General features: G+C 39.5%; 1 protein-coding gene across 1 annotated transcript in view; it reads left to right on the top strand.

The window, feature by feature from the left end:
- Positions 1-15,859, top strand: part of LOC142315607 (uncharacterized) — a 214,621-nt gene extending 198,762 nt beyond the window's left edge. Inside the window, exons 4-6 of the mRNA XM_075352560.1 lie at positions 8,951-9,172; positions 9,284-9,355; positions 14,861-15,859. Of these exons, the coding sequence (XP_075208675.1) occupies positions 8,951-9,172; positions 9,284-9,355; positions 14,861-15,063 (497 nt within the window). The 3' untranslated portion in view covers positions 15,064-15,859. The remainder of the gene's footprint in view (positions 1-8,950; positions 9,173-9,283; positions 9,356-14,860) is intronic.
- The last annotated feature ends 1,271 nt before the right edge of the window (positions 15,860-17,130 follow it).

The raw sequence follows: 17,130 nt of genomic DNA, 5'->3' as shown, positions 1-17,130 counted from the left end.
TTACATTGTTTTTAAAAGAAGCCAAGATGAACAAGTCATGGGTCAGCAAAGACTTTGCTACCTACCCCAGTGTCATCCTGGGGACGGCTAAGAATAGCGTATTTTTGAATGTGCTTGATGCAAATCAAAACATCCTGTTTGCAACTAGGGCCCAAGTGCTGCCACTGATGGGGTGGGTGTCTGTGTGGCCCAATTTTTGGAAAAAAGGGAGACTCCGCTTGGAGTAACCCTTGCTTGCTGTGTTTTTAAAAGAAGCCAAGATGAACAGAGCTGGGATCAGGAAAGACTTTGCTACCTACCCCGGTGTCATCCTGGGGACGGCTAAGAATAGCGTATTTTTGAATGTGCTTGATGCAAATCAAAACATCCTGTTTGCAACTAGGGCCCAAGTGCTGCCACTGATGTGGTGGGTGTCTGTGTGGCCCAATTTTTGGAAAAAAGGGAGACTCCGCTTGGAGTAACCCTTGCTTGCTGTGTTTTTAAAAGAAGCCAAGATGAACAGAGCTGGGATCAGGAAAGACTTTGCTACCTACCCCGGTGTCATCCTGGGGACGGATAAGAATGGCGTATTTTTGAATGTGCTTGATGCAAATCTAGCTGTGAAGTGTACAACTGGGGCACAACTGCTGCCACTGAATGGGTGGGTGTGTGTGGGGCCCAATTTTTGGAAAAAAGGGGAGACTCCGCTTGGAGTAACCCTTGCTTACATTGTTTTTAAAAGAAGCCAAGATGAACAAGTCATGGGTCAGCAAAGACTTTGCTACCTACCCCAGTGTCATCCTGGGGACGGCTAAGAATAGCGTATTTTTGAATGTGCTTGATGCAAATCAAAACATCCTGTTTGCAACTAGGGCCCAAGTGCTGCCACTGATGGGGTGGGTGTCTGTGTGGCCCAATTTTTGGAAAAAAGGGAGACTCCGCTTGGAGTAACCCTTGCTTGCTGTGTTTTTAAAAGAAGCCAAGATGAACAGAGCTGGGATCAGGAAAGACTTTGCTACCTACCCCGGTGTCATCCTGGGGACGGATAAGAATAGCGTATTTTTGAATGTGCTTGATGCAAATCAAAACATCCTGTTTGCAACTAGGGCCCAAGTGCTGCCACTGATGGGGTGGGTGTCTGTGTGGCCCAATTTTTGGAAAAAAGGGAGACTCCGCTTGGAGTAACCCTTGCTTGCTGTGTTTTTAAAAGAAGCCAAGATGAACAGAGCTGGGATCAGGAAAGACTTTGCTACCTACCCCGGTGTCATCCTGGGGACGGCTAAGAATAGCGTATTTTTGAATGTGCTTGATGCAAATCAAAACATCCTGTTTGCAACTAGGGCCCAAGTGCTGCCACTGATGTGGTGGGTGTCTGTGTGGCCCAATTTTTGGAAAAAAGGGAGACTCCGCTTGGAGTAACCCTTGCTTGCTGTGTTTTTAAAAGAAGCCAAGATGAACAGAGCTGGGATCAGGAAAGACTTTGCTACCTACCCCGGTGTCATCCTGGGGACGGATAAGAATGGCGTATTTTTGAATGTGCTTGATGCAAATCTAGCTGTGAAGTGTACAACTGGGGCACAACTGCTGCCACTGAATGGGTGGGTGTGTGTGGGGCCCAATTTTTGGAAAAAAGGGGAGACTCCGCTTGGAGTAACCCTTGCTTACATTGTTTTTAAAAGAAGCCAAGATGAACAAGTCATGGGTCAGCAAAGACTTTGCTACCTACCCCAGTGTCATCCTGGGGACGGCTAAGAATAGCGTATTTTTGAATGTGCTTGATGCAAATCAAAACATCCTGTTTGCAACTAGGGCCCAAGTGCTGCCACTGATGGGGTGGGTGTCTGTGTGGCCCAATTTTTGGAAAAAAGGGAGACTCCGCTTGGAGTAACCCTTGCTTGCTGTGTTTTTAAAAGAAGCCAAGATGAACAGAGCTGGGATCAGGAAAGACTTTGCTACCTACCCCGGTGTCATCCTGGGGACGGATAAGAATGGCGTATTTTTGAATGTGCTTGATGCAAATCTAGCTGTGAAGTGTACAACTGGGGCACAACTGCTGCCACTGAATGGGTGGGTGTGTGTGGGGCCCAATTTTTGGAAAAAAGGGGAGACTCCGCTTGGAGTAACCCTTGCTTACATTGTTTTTAAAAGAAGCCAAGATGAACAAGTCATGGGTCAGCAAAGACTTTGCTACCTACCCCAGTGTCATCCTGGGGACGGCTAAGAATAGCGTATTTTTGAATGTGCTTGATGCAAATCAAAACATCCTGTTTGCAACTAGGGCCCAAGTGCTGCCACTGATGGGGTGGGTGTCTGTGTGGCCCAATTTTTGGAAAAAAGGGAGACTCCGCTTGGAGTAACCCTTGCTTGCTGTGTTTTTAAAAGAAGCCAAGATGAACAGAGCTGGGATCAGGAAAGACTTTGCTACCTACCCCGGTGTCATCCTGGGGACGGATAAGAATGGCGTATTTTTGAATGTGCTTGATGCAAATCTAGCTGTGAAGTGTACAACTGGGGCACAACTGCTGCCACTGAATGGGTGGGTGTGTGTGGGGCCCAATTTTTGGAAAAAAGGGGAGACTCCGCTTGGAGTAACCCTTGCTTACATTGTTTTTAAAAGAAGCCAAGATGAACAAGTCATGGGTCAGCAAAGACTTTGCTACCTACCCCAGTGTCATCCTGGGGACGGCTAAGAATAGCGTATTTTTGAATGTGCTTGATGCAAATCAAAACATCCTGTTTGCAACTAGGGCCCAAGTGCTGCCACTGATGGGGTGGGTGTCTGTGTGGCCCAATTTTTGGAAAAAAGGGAGACTCCGCTTGGAGTAACCCTTGCTTGCTGTGTTTTTAAAAGAAGCCAAGATGAACAGAGCTGGGATCAGGAAAGACTTTGCTACCTACCCCGGTGTCATCCTGGGGACGGATAAGAATGGCGTATTTTTGAATGTGCTTGATGCAAATCTAGCTGTGAAGTGTACAACTGGGGCACAACTGCTGCCACTGAATGGGTGGGTGTGTGTGGGGCCCAATTTTTGGAAAAAAGGGGAGACTCCGCTTGGAGTAACCCTTGCTTACATTGTTTTTAAAAGAAGCCAAGATGAACAAGTCATGGGTCAGCAAAGACTTTGCTACCTACCCCAGTGTCATCCTGGGGACGGCTAAGAATAGCGTATTTTTGAATGTGCTTGATGCAAATCAAAACATCCTGTTTGCAACTAGGGCCCAAGTGCTGCCACTGATGGGGTGGGTGTCTGTGTGGCCCAATTTTTGGAAAAAAGGGAGACTCCGCTTGGAGTAACCCTTGCTTGCTGTGTTTTTAAAAGAAGCCAAGATGAACAGAGCTGGGATCAGGAAAGACTTTGCTACCTACCCCGGTGTCATCCTGGGGACGGATAAGAATGGCGTATTTTTGAATGTGCTTGATGCAAATCTAGCTGTGAAGTGTACAACTGGGGCACAACTGCTGCCACTGAAGGGGTGGGTGTGTGGGGCCCAATTTTTGGAAAAAAGGGAGACTCCGCTTGGAGTCACCTTGCGGTGTTTTACATGACTTTAGAAGGGCGTGCCATGCCTATATCTGTGTGTCCTCCTCTTTTTCCTTGTCCAGCTGTTTTGTTTTCGCATGAGTACATGTCCTTGTCACTTTCCCATGTGTTTGTGTTGTGTTGTGAGTTGTTTGTCACCTTTTGGACACCTTTGAGGGTGTTTTCTAGGTGTTTTACTGTGTTTGTGATTGCCTGCCATTGTTTCCTATGGGCTCGAGTTCGGTTCGTCGAACGTTCGACGAGCCGAACTCGAGCCAGACCCCCCGTTCGGCGAACCGCCTCGAGCCGAACCGGGACCGGTTCGCTCATCTCTAGTCTCAACTATTCCATAACTATATATTTAAAGGCTTTGCCCAGATCCAAACCGAGTTCATACTACCACATACCTCCTATCATTACCTATAGATGAGACACGCAGCTGGGAGGCAAATTATTTCAATGTTACATACGAACACACTGCCCAAATATTTATTTTTTTTGGATTATAAGACGCACTTTTCCTCCCACAAATTTGGGAGGAAAGTGAGGGGTGCATCTTATAATCTAAATTTAGCTGTTGCAAGAGACCGGGAAATACTGCGGCGAGGCTGCGGCGGCTGTGTGGGGCTCTCCGGCGGCTGGACTGGCATTGGGGGGGTGGGGGGTGATGACTTCAAATAATGCAACCCAGTGTCGGCACTTGTGCAGATGGAACTCCCGGCTCAATCTCTCATCTGCGCACGCGCCGCCTTTGGCCTTTTGATCTCCCAGCAGTGGACTTCAGGAAAATGGCGCCCAGAGGTGGCGCTTGCGCATATGAGATCTTGGCTTGCCATTGAGCCGAGAAGTCAATCTGCACTAACTCTGGGCACCATTTCTTTAAAGTCCTCATGCCCGCCGGGGACCGAACCTCAGTTTTTGCAGCAGCAACAGCACAGCCTACAGTTTCTGGAACATCCACCGCCCCTGCCTCCTGTGACTCCAGTCCACCACTGCTGCAGCCCCCTTCAGTAAGACACCACTGGATTATAAAACAGACCCCATTTTAATTTTCACCTTTTTTTGCTCTGAATTTGAGGTGTGTCTTATAATCTGGTGCGTCTTATAAACTGAGAAATATGGTAAATAAATTCCTGATGCAGGATAGGGGGAATTGGGAACGAGTTCTGGGCTCTATGACAGATGACCAGTGGACAACTATTTTGGCACAGACCCCCGACTTGCTGGCTCCGAGAGCTAGAGGCCATCTCAACTATTTCTACCTCTTCATAAGGTATATAGGACACTTAGCCTATTATATAAAGTAGGACTTATTTTTTTTCATTGCAGATTTGAAGCAGTTTCAGATCTCCAGCATGTCATTTCTTTCCACATTTTTCCCCTATTTTAATGAAAAGGTAAAAATGTGCGCGTCTTATGCAGCCTTTTTCCTGCCAACACAGATTTTTCAGCTGGAAATACTAAGCTTGTGGTGATCCCCTCACACTGACCAGAGCCATGCCAGGTCCTGCTTACGGTATGACTTTAGAGACCACTGTAGCTGGGTGACCCCAAGCCATTACTCACTTGGGATCATCATGACTGCTATTGACACCATATGACTGCATGCACGGGGTGCCGATGGGTACAAATTGGTAGACCCCCAACCTCAAACAAAGCGATATCACTGGCATTACTGACAGCATTATCAGAGGGGTGGGTTAAAGTGACCCACATTCGGTGATAACACAGACAGCAGCCATTACAGCAGGGCGCCTGCTATGATACATAACTGACATCTGCTGATAATTTTCCCCACTCACCTTCTGAGCTGTCACAATCATTGTGCTATACATGTATGGCAGTTTGTGGGAAAGAAATAATAAAAAAAATATATATTGCAGTCAAACAGAAGACATTTTAGAACTCTTCCATCCCCATTTAAATGAATATGTTTGGAAGCTTTCTTTTATTTCCATTTTTCTCATCCTAAATCATTAAAAAACTGAAACAACAAATGGTAATGTGATCCCGAGCCTTAGAGCACAATGTAAAGATACTGGAATGATAGTTATATTTAGTGCTTACCGTGGCTGGAAATGCGGCGCTTCTTGCGAGGAACCTCCTCCTCGCTACGCTTGCGTTTCCCTAAAATATATACCAGAATTGATTATAATCCTCATTGACAAAGCCTTAAGGGGGCTTTACACACTGCGATATCGCCCGAGCGTTCTCGTTGGGGGTCATGGTTTTGGTGACGCACATCCGGCATCGTTAGCGAAGTTGCTGTGTGTAACAGCTTTTTGCGATGTAAAATCGTCCCAAAAAGCGTGATTTATCGCCAATCGTTGACATAGGTCCACATTCTCATAAATCGTTGTTTTTTCATTTTAAATATCGTTGCTCGGTCCTTTTTCTATGCTTGTCGTTACGTGTGACACTATTAAAGCGACATTGTAAATTGCTGCATCGTGCGTCATCATCGATACTGGCGTGTGTGATAGTGCTAATGGCTAATACGCCTACTTGGCTCCTATTTGTTAACGTATCTGCTCCATGATTGGCCATTACTTTATTTAAGGCACAATCTTCGTTTCTGCGTTGTCCCATTTCGCCTGTTTATTGTATAGTATTTGGACGCGTCCTGCTTTTCCTGCGTACGGAGGATTGTCACGCATCATTACTGCATTGTATATACATCTCATGTGAGTATTTTTTTTATTTTTTTTCTTTAAAAATTTTGTATTTCATAAATGTTCTAAAACAATTACACAATTCTTCAGGAAGTAATTCGAAAAGCTTAGTATGACAAATCATGTTATGTTTTAGATTTTACATCAGTGATTTTTTTTGTGACAATTCATCTTTAATTTTAAATTTAAACCAAAATGACAAAAAAATTTACAAAAATATATCAATACCTGTTTTGCAGACCAAGTATGCGCAGTGAGCACGAAAATGCCGTCATAGCATCCATGCTTGTAGCCGGAGGAGCCCTTGCCCTTGCTGAGGAACAGAACATGCGACGCTTAACGAGAAAGCGACGTATTTGGGCACGCAAATGGCTCCTCGATAGACAGCGCTATACACACATGCACCTGGTTTGGGAACTACAAGAGCATAACCTGCATGACTTCAGAAACTATCTGCGAATGTCCGAGATCTCATCTAGCTACCTTTTAGACAAAGTTCGCCCTTATATTATGCACAATAATACTGTCATGCATCAGGCTGTACCTGTAGACGAGCGCTTGGGTGTGACCCTTAGGTTTTTGGCTACAGGACGCAGTTTGACTGACCTCCAATATTCTTCTGCAGTGTCTCGCTCCCTGCTAAGCTCCCTAATTCCTGAGACATGTTTGGCAATAGCACATGCATTACGAGACTACATGCCATTTCCTAAATCAGCATGTGAATTGGAGCATCTCTCACAATAATTCAACCTATTATGACAATTTTCTAATTGTGGGGGCGCTATCGACGGCAAGCACATAAGGATAATGCAGCCACATAATTCTGGATCATATTATTTTAACTACAAGGGCTACCACAGCATTATCCTTATGGCGGTAGTAAATACCACTTATGAATTTATTTCCATCGATGTAGGGATGAATGGGCGAGTTTCTGACGGGGGCGTATTTGAGCATACGGAATTTGCCCATCATCTCAAACACAATCAGCTAAAATTACCATGTAACCAAAATACCATTGCAAATTTAAATTTTGTTTTTCTGGCCAACAAGGCCTTTCCTTTATTACGTAATTTATTAAGGCCATATCCTCTTACCGGCTTGAATAATGAAAGGCGCATTTATAATTACCGTCTCTGCAGAGCACAAAGAGTTGTAGAGAACGCTTTTGGCATCTTAAGTAGTCGTTTTCGTATATTTTCTATGCCAATCAACTTGAAAATTGAATCGATAGACAAAGTTGTTATGGCATGTTGTTATTTGCATAACTTTCTTCGTAAAAGAGATGGCTTAGAATATGTTCCACCTGGGTATGTAGATATTGAAAATCATAGCAATGCTGTCCTTGAACTTGGTGCATGGCGTCATCAAGGAAACCAGCTTGATGACCTTTTCCCGCAGCCACCCCTTTCACGTAGTCAGACGGATGCCATGGCAAACAGAACCAATTTTTGTACTTATTTAAATGGGCCACGGGCTGTTTCATGGCAGCAAGTGTATATTTAATTTTCAAAATTTTGTCTTTTTATTATTTATAGGTTATACCCAAAAGCATTATTTTAAAATGTTAAACATTATGTAACTTGTTCCTGAATCAAAGTTTGAATGTTGTTCCAAAATTTGATGCCTCCTTGTGTAAGATATTGTTTTTTGGAATTTTTTCTAGATTGATAATCTTAAATCTTGGAAAAATAAAACAATAATTAACAAATACATGCCTAATGTTTTTTTAATCAAAATGTTATTTTTGTGTTTTTTTTAATTAAGAATTGTTAAATATTGTTTATAAATATGTATTTGCTAAGTATTGTCACATAATACATATATATTTGTTTTTTTTTAATTCTAAACCAATAATATTTTTTTTAATAAAATTTCATTAGTATAACATTTTTTTAAGATGTTGAAAGTATATAATCTTAAAGAAACTGCACTAGCGCATTTAATAAGTGCGCACGTAAGTATTATCATTGCACAAAATGGCGAAATACACATGCCGACATTCACATTTTGTCAAACACTAACGTAATGACGTAATAACGTCACCCACACCATGTGACACGCCAGAGTGTATTCATGAGTAGCAGAACAGAAACTGAAAGCAACATGTCAGGAAACAGACAAGCAAATGTCTGGGGCCAAGGAGAGGTGATCTATTTGATAAAAAGGATGGATGCGTTGGATTACTTATGTGCCAAGAGCTATAATCGACCTATGGCACATAAGCGTTCTGTAATTCGAAAAATATGCAGGGGCCTTGCACGAAATTTTGCGATAAAAAGAAGTCCAAAACAAGTCTTGAAAAAATGGGCTGATTTACAGTACCGTTCTAAGGAAAGAATTATTGAAATCAGGCAAAACCTTGTTTTACTTGCAGGTAAGAATTATGTTTCCAAAGGTGACTGTAATTGTTCACATATCTTGTAATATAAGCGACTGCAATGTTTATTTAAATGTGTAAAAATAGGTTTCTATATTTTTTAATTATGTTTTAAAGTCCCTATTTGTTTTGTTTTTTTAAAGTAATTTTCTTTTTTTTTGTTTTTTGTTTTTTTTTATTATTATTTTTAGAGGTACTGTTTGCTTTTGTAAAACTTATTGGTTAGTACTATTTATTTATTTTTTTTAAATTTAAAAAATAAAAAACAGTAACAAAAATGCTTTTGAAAATTTGTTCTGTCCGTTCACCTTGTAATTTTTTTTTTAATATTTGTTAAAATGTTTTAATTTTTCAAAATAACAAGAAATTATAATTTTGATTGTTTGGTATATCAACAGAAGAAAACCAAGTTTCTAATGAAGCAAAGCTGCCATCAAACAATATTGATGAAAATGAGGCCCACATACAGCCAATAAACATAAATAATAACAACGAAAGTATCAGAAATGACTCTTCAGTAAACGAATCCCACGACATTGATCAGGATGACAATACGCCATCATCAGGGCAAGCAGATCAATCCTTGAATTTTGAGGATAACATTGATGGAAATGATAAGGGTTTGTGTTGTTTTTTTTTGTTGTGTTTTTTTTTTAACACCTTTATTTTGAAATTTCTATGAGAAAAACTTATTTTAATAGACATATTCAACTTTGTTTGTATTAACATAGGTGGTAAAGGAACTGGATGGAGCTTGAGCTCATCATCAGGAGATGAAGTTGATGATGAACTTGTAAGAGATGGTAAATATTTCAAAATATTAATATTTTATTAATTGAATTTACTTGCATGCAAAATCTAATTGTTATTAACATATATTTATTCTTTGTAACTTGTGTAGCTCCTTAATTTTTTAAAATTTTTGGAAGTGTAAAATTTAAGTAAACAAATATAAATAAATATTTTAAAGTTTGTTTTATCTTCAGCAATTTCATTATTAAGATAGCAAAAAAATATTTAAATTATTCTCCATGTTTATTCACATGTTAAACAACATTATGAACAAAACATATGTTTCAAATCACATGTTAAAAAAAAAATCGAATATGTTTAGAAAATGAAGAAAGAAACAATTACATACATTGAAAAAATTATTTCTCAAAATCCTACTTATTTTTCCGTTTATTCTTAATATTGATGCGTGAGCTACGCCCACGCAGACCATGCTTTCTTTGTGGGACTACGGATGGCTCTGCTACGCTTGGTGGTTTTTCTGGTTCCTCTATCACCTCAACTGGTTCACAAACCTCTCCTATAGCAACAAAGGATGAATCAGTCAGTTTGTTAGCTCGAGCTAAACGTAACACATCCTGGATAAGGCATTGTGCGAGGTATTGCTGACCGGGGCTGATAACACGCATCTCATCATCCAGAAAAATAGCCAGTCCTGAAATGGGAGGTCAGTTGTGCTGGTCCAGAATGTTGTGGGCAATGCCCATCAGTTTCGTGACAGCCGTTGTTGTGTTTGGTTGCATGAATTTTCTTTTTCGAAAACTAGGTTGTTGTTCCTAAACATTTGAGGGTCCAGCCTCAATCAAGTTATCCTGACTTATTTGGCTTCCTGGAGCTGATCTGAAGAAGATTCCTGACTTGTTGTTGGCTGCTGCAATACAAAATTAAGAAAAACATGTCATAAACAACTGTGTTCCACAGTTTTTTTTAGTAAAAATATTAAAAAATATGTTTGGATAAATATAAAGATAATATTTGAAAAATAGAGATTTCAAAAAACCAAACAATTAAAAAAAATTATATAAATAAAAAAAAATTTTGGTAAAAAAAACAAAACAAAAACTTTCTTACAAGCATAATTATAAACTATATCACAATGAACAGAAATATTTATAAAGATAACACTATTTTCAAATGTGCAAGGAATGGTGTAATAAATTACCTCAGGTAAAATTACTTCATTACTAGCATCTGGCTGTATTTCTACAAGAAGGTTGAGGCTACTTGTGGATGGCCTGGGGAGCTCCTGGTCTCAGGTAAAATTTAGCAACTCAAAGTACCACAGACTAGGCACATATACATCCCCGGTGCCAGCCCCCGACCGCTTGGATTCTTCTATTTTGTTGATCTCTTTTTTATATACTGTGAGAATGGCCTGGATTTTCTTCTTCACTAAATCCTCCGTCCCTTTCAGATTAGGATGGTATTTATCGAATACCTCAATCATTTTTAGGTATGCATTCTTTTTCATTTGTCTATTGCTATACTCTGCGGATTTCACTCTCCACAAAGGAGTTTGCGTTCGGTAAACCTCAATAAATTCCTGAAGGAAATCCTCTTTATTAGTACACATCTGTAAGATAGTTAATGGAGGAGTATCATTATATACATTTAAATTAAGAAACATTGTAGGTTTAGATACATTTTTTAAGAGCAAATAGTGTCACCCTATGATATTAAACAATTTCTAAACGTTTAAAAAAAAAGGATTTAATTAACACAATAAAAAAAAACATACCATGCAGCAATGTTTGAGAAATCCTGGATGCGAAAATTAGTAGAGTTCCTTTGTGCGAGGCAAAACACAAATGGAGGTACTAAAGCAGGAACAAGGAACACGCATCTGCGCACATTAATACTAACAACATCCAATGAACATCTATTGCGCTGATTACACTAATGACACGAGGCAATAAGGGGTGTATCGAGAAACAATGAAACAACGCCTTGGTGAACTTTGTGCTGGGAAACAAGCCTACATCGCCTAGAAAAAAGACATAATCCATGTGGTGTGACCGCTAAACAACGACACGTAAGGTTCCTCATTACATCGTGAAACGAAGTAAATTCGCTGTTGAATTCCAACGAGTTTGCTACGTGTGACCGCAAGCAAAAGCCAAATCAATGGACACGCAGCGATAAACACACATCGCACAGACGAACTGGGTGTGATGCACATAAGACGAGATCGCGGGCGATATCGCAGCGTGTAAAGTAGCCTTTAGAACACAATGTAAAAATATTGGAATGACAGTTATATTTAGTGCTTACCGTGGCTGGAAATGCGGCGCTTCTTACGGGTAACCTCCTTCTCCTCGCTACGTTTACGGTTTCCTAAAATATATACCAGAATTGATTATAATCCTCATTGACATAACAGATTTCAGCAGAGGAGCAGTCTCCAACTCTTAACACTGGAAGAAGCAGAACCTATTACACACCATATGGACAAAAGTATTGGGACGCCCTCATTACATGCAGGGAAGTGTTATGGCTTCCCATCTAAATCTATAGTCAATAATATGGTTCGTCTCCCTTTGCATATAATACAGGATAAATCACATAAGAAGGGGTCAAATGTCGCGCTGCCAAAGTAAGGAACAATCCAGAGGATTCTTTTCAGTTACTATTTCTATGTGTTTTGGAGAAACCTTTCTCCTTCTTCAATCACATACTGTGCAAATAATACAGCTCCCACTGTTTAGGAAGGCTTTGTAAAGAATTTGGGGGGTCAGTATACAGATTTTTGACCATTCATCCAGAAGAGCATTGATCAGGTCAGTCACTGATGTTGGATGGAGGACCTGGCTTGCAATCTCTAGGTCATCCCGGAGGTGTTTGATGGAGTTAGGGTGCACTCACATTAGTGTTTTATTCTCATTTCTGGGAGGTAGAATGAACATGAAACAGCAATTCAGGAATAGATTTTTTTTTTTTACGATGTTCACTGTTTGGTAAAAGTAACAGCACATGTTTATTCTTAGGGTCAGTAAGATTACAGCGGCACCACATTTATATCATTTTTTTATGTTTTGTTGCTTTTACACAATAAAAACGTTTTTTTTAAAAAAAAAGATATTTTTTTTGCATCGCTGTATTCTCAGACCTATAACTTTTTATTTTTCCGCTGCTAGAGCTGGGTGGCAGCTTGATTATTATGGGACAAGATGTAGTTTTCAATAATACAACTTTTATTTATGTTCAACTTTTTGATCGCGTTTTATTCCACTTTTTTCCTGCGATAAAATGAAAAAGTAGTTTTTTGCCACTTTTTTTAAAACTGGTCACTAATGGGATTAAATAGTGTGACAGTTTTATAGATCAGGTCATACTGGACACGTCGATACCATATATGTCTACTTTTTTTTGTTTCTTTTTGTTTTTGTATGAATAATGGTATTTTTTTCTGTGACTTTTTTTTGTTTTTGTTGGTATTTTTAAGGTTTTTTTTTTACTTTCTTACTTAGTCCCCATATAGGACTTTAGCCTTTCTTAGTCTGAACGCTGGTTTTACTTAGTCTGTAATTAAATATGCGCTTACTAGCATCCAAACCTCGCCTGGGATATGGACGTAGCAGATTGGGGAGAAGTGGGAATGCCTCATCTGCTACAAAAACAAAAGGTGTGGGTTTTTCTGAGCCAGGTAATGGTTTAGGTTGTGGGAAAGCATCATTGTTAATTATAATTTGATTCCAAAACTCAGAATTTTGCAGAATTCTAGAATCCCCTGTGCTTCCATAGGAACCGACATCTATGGCTATAAAATTATAATTTGAATAAGCTACAGCCATTAGTACAATAGAAAAAAAAATGTATAATTAAAAAATGTAGATCATGATCTAGGTGGTTGTTGAATGCGAAAATGTTTGCCATCAATAGAACCGAGCAGCAGTGGACTTCAGGAAAATGGCGCCCAGAGGTAGCGCTTGCGCATATGTGATCTTGGCTTGCCATTGAGCCGAGAGGTCAATCTGCACTAACTCCGGACACCATTTCTTTAAAGTCCTTATGCCCGCCGGGGCCCGAACCTCAGTTTTTGCCACAGCAACAGCACAGTCCACAGTTTCAGAACATCCACCGCCCCTGCCTCCTGTGACTCCAGTCCACCACTGCTGCAGCCCCCTTCAGTAAGACACCACTGGATTATAAAACAGACCCCATTTTAATTTTCACCTTTTTTTGCTCTGAATTTGAGGTGAGTCTTATAATCCGGTGCGTCTTATAAACTGAGAAATATGGTAAATAAATTCCTGATGCAGAATAGGGGGAATTGGGAACGACAACTATTTTGGCACAGACCCCCGACTTGCTGGCTCCGAGAGCTAGAGGCCATCTCAACTATTTCTACCTCTTCATAAGGTATATAGGACACTTATACTCCAATGACATGAATATACATATTACATATACCCTCCACACTCAGTCAGTCTCATTTCTTGATATCATGGTCACTAAAGATTCCTCCAATGTCCTTCAAACCTATATCTTTCGGAAAGAAACAGCGGGTAATATGCTTCTACATGCGACGTCATCACACCCACATCACATGATTCAATCTATTCCAGTAGGGCAGCTTCTGCGGCTTCGCAGAATCTGCTCTGTGGATTCTGATTTTGAAAAAAGAGCCACTGATTTGAAACATCGGTTCTATGCCAGAGGTTACAGTAAACGGTGCATAAAGAGGGCCTACAATAGGGCAAGATATTCTACCCGACACACCTTACTGTATTCCTCTAAGAAACCACAATCACGGGGAGTACTGCGCTTTGTTACCAACTATCACGGCCAATTTTCAGCTATGCCTTCCTGCCTCCAAAAATTTTAGCCTGTGTTGCAGGCTGATCCTATCTTGGCACGGATCATCCCTGACAGACCTATGCTGAGTATTCGCAGGTCTAAAAATCTCCGTGATCATCTTGTCACCAGTCACTATGAGCCAATTGTTCAGCCTTCCCCTTTCGGCTCTGTAACATTACGCGTCGGGTGCACACCGTGTGGCCACTGCGTGGCCTGTCCTAATGTGGATAGGACCGACTCTTTTACAGACTCTGCAGGAACCCACACTTTCCACATTAATAAATGTATAACTTGCACCACGACAGCAGTTATCTATTACGCTGTGTGCCCCTGTCCCAAAATTTATGTTGGTCTGACGACCAGACAGTTTAAGGTACGCATCAGAGAACACGTGAATGGGATGGTGGCGGCTGCTGATTGTTCTGACATTTCATCTTTGAAGACCATTTCACGCCATTTCAGGCAACACCACCAATCTAATCCAACATTGTTAAGGGTCAGAGGCATTGACCATCTCGACTCCAACATTCGTGGTGGTAAAATTAGTCAAAAATTAGCTAGAATGGAAACAAAATGGATTTGGACCCTAAAAACCCTCTACCCCTTGGGCCTTAATGAGAATATATCATATGCCTCATTTCTGTGATAGCTGTGGTTCTGGGGTGCTCTTTTAGTATATTTTTTTGTTTTTAACTATTGTATTTATATCTTTTATCTAGACATCAACCTCTCACTTTATGGATTAATTTCCACATATCGGCATTCATCTCTGGGTCGGATCCTTCAGGATATCCATGGTTATTATTTCTCTGTGGAGCAACTGGTCATCTCCATGCAAATAGTCAAGCATCATGTCCTTTATAGATATATTCATAAATATTTTTATAATAGTGATCTGATTTTTTATATATCAATTGTATGATTGTTTGTCTTTGCTAATAATGTTCTGTCTGACTACAATGTGCTCCTTTGAGCATATTGTAACAGATTATATTTATTATATTTATTTTCTCATCCACTCTGCCAAATGAACCTTGTTATATTTTTGATAAACCTTGTTCACATATAAAACCAAATTATATTGTTGTTCCTGATCCATTTGGCACCGTGGTTGTCTTAATGAATCTATTTGTCCAATCATTATGCTGCTATTTATATATACCTTTTTCATATGTCTTTCTATTACAAGCCATATATCTACGATCTCTACATTAGTACGGTCCAACTCTGATTGTTGTCTCCATTGATTGATAGGATCAATGGAGGCAACAATCAGTATCAATATCAGTATCAGAAATGACTCTTCAGTAAACGAATCCCACGACATTGATCAGGATGACAATACGCCATCATCAGGGCAAGCAGATCAATCCTTGGATTTTGAGGATAACATTGATGGAAATGATAAGGGTTTGTGGGTTTTTTTTGGTTGTGGGTTTTTTTTAACACCTTTATTTTGAAATTTCTATGAGAAAAACTTATTTTAATAGACATATTCAACTTTGTTTGTAACAACATAGGTGGTAAAGGAACTGGATGGAGCTTGAGCTCATCATCAGGAGATAAAGGTGATGATGAACTTGTAAGAGATGGTAAATATTTCAAAATATTAATATTTTATTAATTGAATTTACTTGCATGCAAAAAAAATCTAATTGTTATTAACATATATTTATTCTTTGTAACTTGTGTAGCTCCTTAATTTTTTAAAATTTTTAGAAGTGTAAAATTTAAGTAAACAAATATAAATAAATATTTTAAAGTTTGTTTTATCTTCAGCAATTTCATTATTAAGATAGCAAAAAAATATTTAAATCATTCTCCATGTTTATTCACATGTTAAACAACATTATAAACAAAAAATATGTTTCAAATCGCATGTTAAAAAAAATAAAAATCGAATATGTTGTTTAGAACATGAAAAAAGAAACAATTACATACATTGAAAAAATTAAGTTATTTCTCAAAATCCTACTTATTTTTCCGTTTATTCTTAATATTGATGCGTGAGCTACGCCCACGCAGAGCATGCTTTCTTTGTGGGACTACGGATGTCTCTGCTACGCTTGGTGGTTTTTCTGGTTCCTCTATCACCTCAACTGGTTCACAAATCTCTCCTATAGCAACAAAGGATGAATCAGTCAGTTTATTAGCTCGAGTTAAACGTAACACATCCTGGATAAGGCATTGTGCAAGGTATTGCTGACTGGGGCTGATAACACGCATCTCATCATCCAGAAAAATAGCCAGTCCTGAAATGGGAGGTCAGTTGTGCTGGTCCAGAATGTTTTGGGCAACGCCCATCAGTTTCGTGACACCCGTTGTTGTGTTTGGTTGCATGAATTTTCTTTTTCAAAAACTAGGTTGTTGTTCCGAAACATGAGGGTCCAGCCTCAATCAAGTCATCCTGACTTATTTGGCTTCCTGGAGTGTCATTTTGGAGCTGATCTGAAGAAGATTCCTGACTTGTTGTTGGCTGCTGCAATACAAAATTAAGAAAAACATGTCATAAACAACTGTGTTCCACAGTTTTGTTAGTAAAAAGATTAAAAAATATGTTTGGATAAATATAAAGATAATATTTGAAAAATAGAGATTTCAAAAACCAAACAATTAAAAAACATAAATAAAAAAAAATTTTTGATAAAAAAAAACCAAAAACCTTCTTACAAGCATAATTATAAACTATATCACAATGAACAGAAATATTTATAAAGATAACACTATTTTCAAATGTGGAAGGAATGGTGTAATAAATTACCTCAGGTAAAATTACTTCATTACTAGCATCTGGCGGTATTTCTACAAGAAGGTTGAGGCTACTTGTGGATGGCCTGGGGAGCTCTTGGTCTCTGGTAAAATTTAGCAACTCAAAGTACCACAGACTAGGCACATATACATCCCCGGTGCCAGCCCCCGACCGCTTGGATTCTTCTATTTTGTTGATCTCTTTTTTATATACTGTGAGAATGGCCTGGATTTTCTTCTT

This window comes from Anomaloglossus baeobatrachus, chromosome 1 (assembly GCF_048569485.1).
Source record: "Anomaloglossus baeobatrachus isolate aAnoBae1 chromosome 1, aAnoBae1.hap1, whole genome shotgun sequence".
Taxonomy (NCBI): Eukaryota; Metazoa; Chordata; class Amphibia; order Anura; family Aromobatidae; genus Anomaloglossus; species Anomaloglossus baeobatrachus.
Note: the sequence above shows the minus strand (reverse complement) of the source record. Positions and strands in the feature narration are given on the sequence as shown.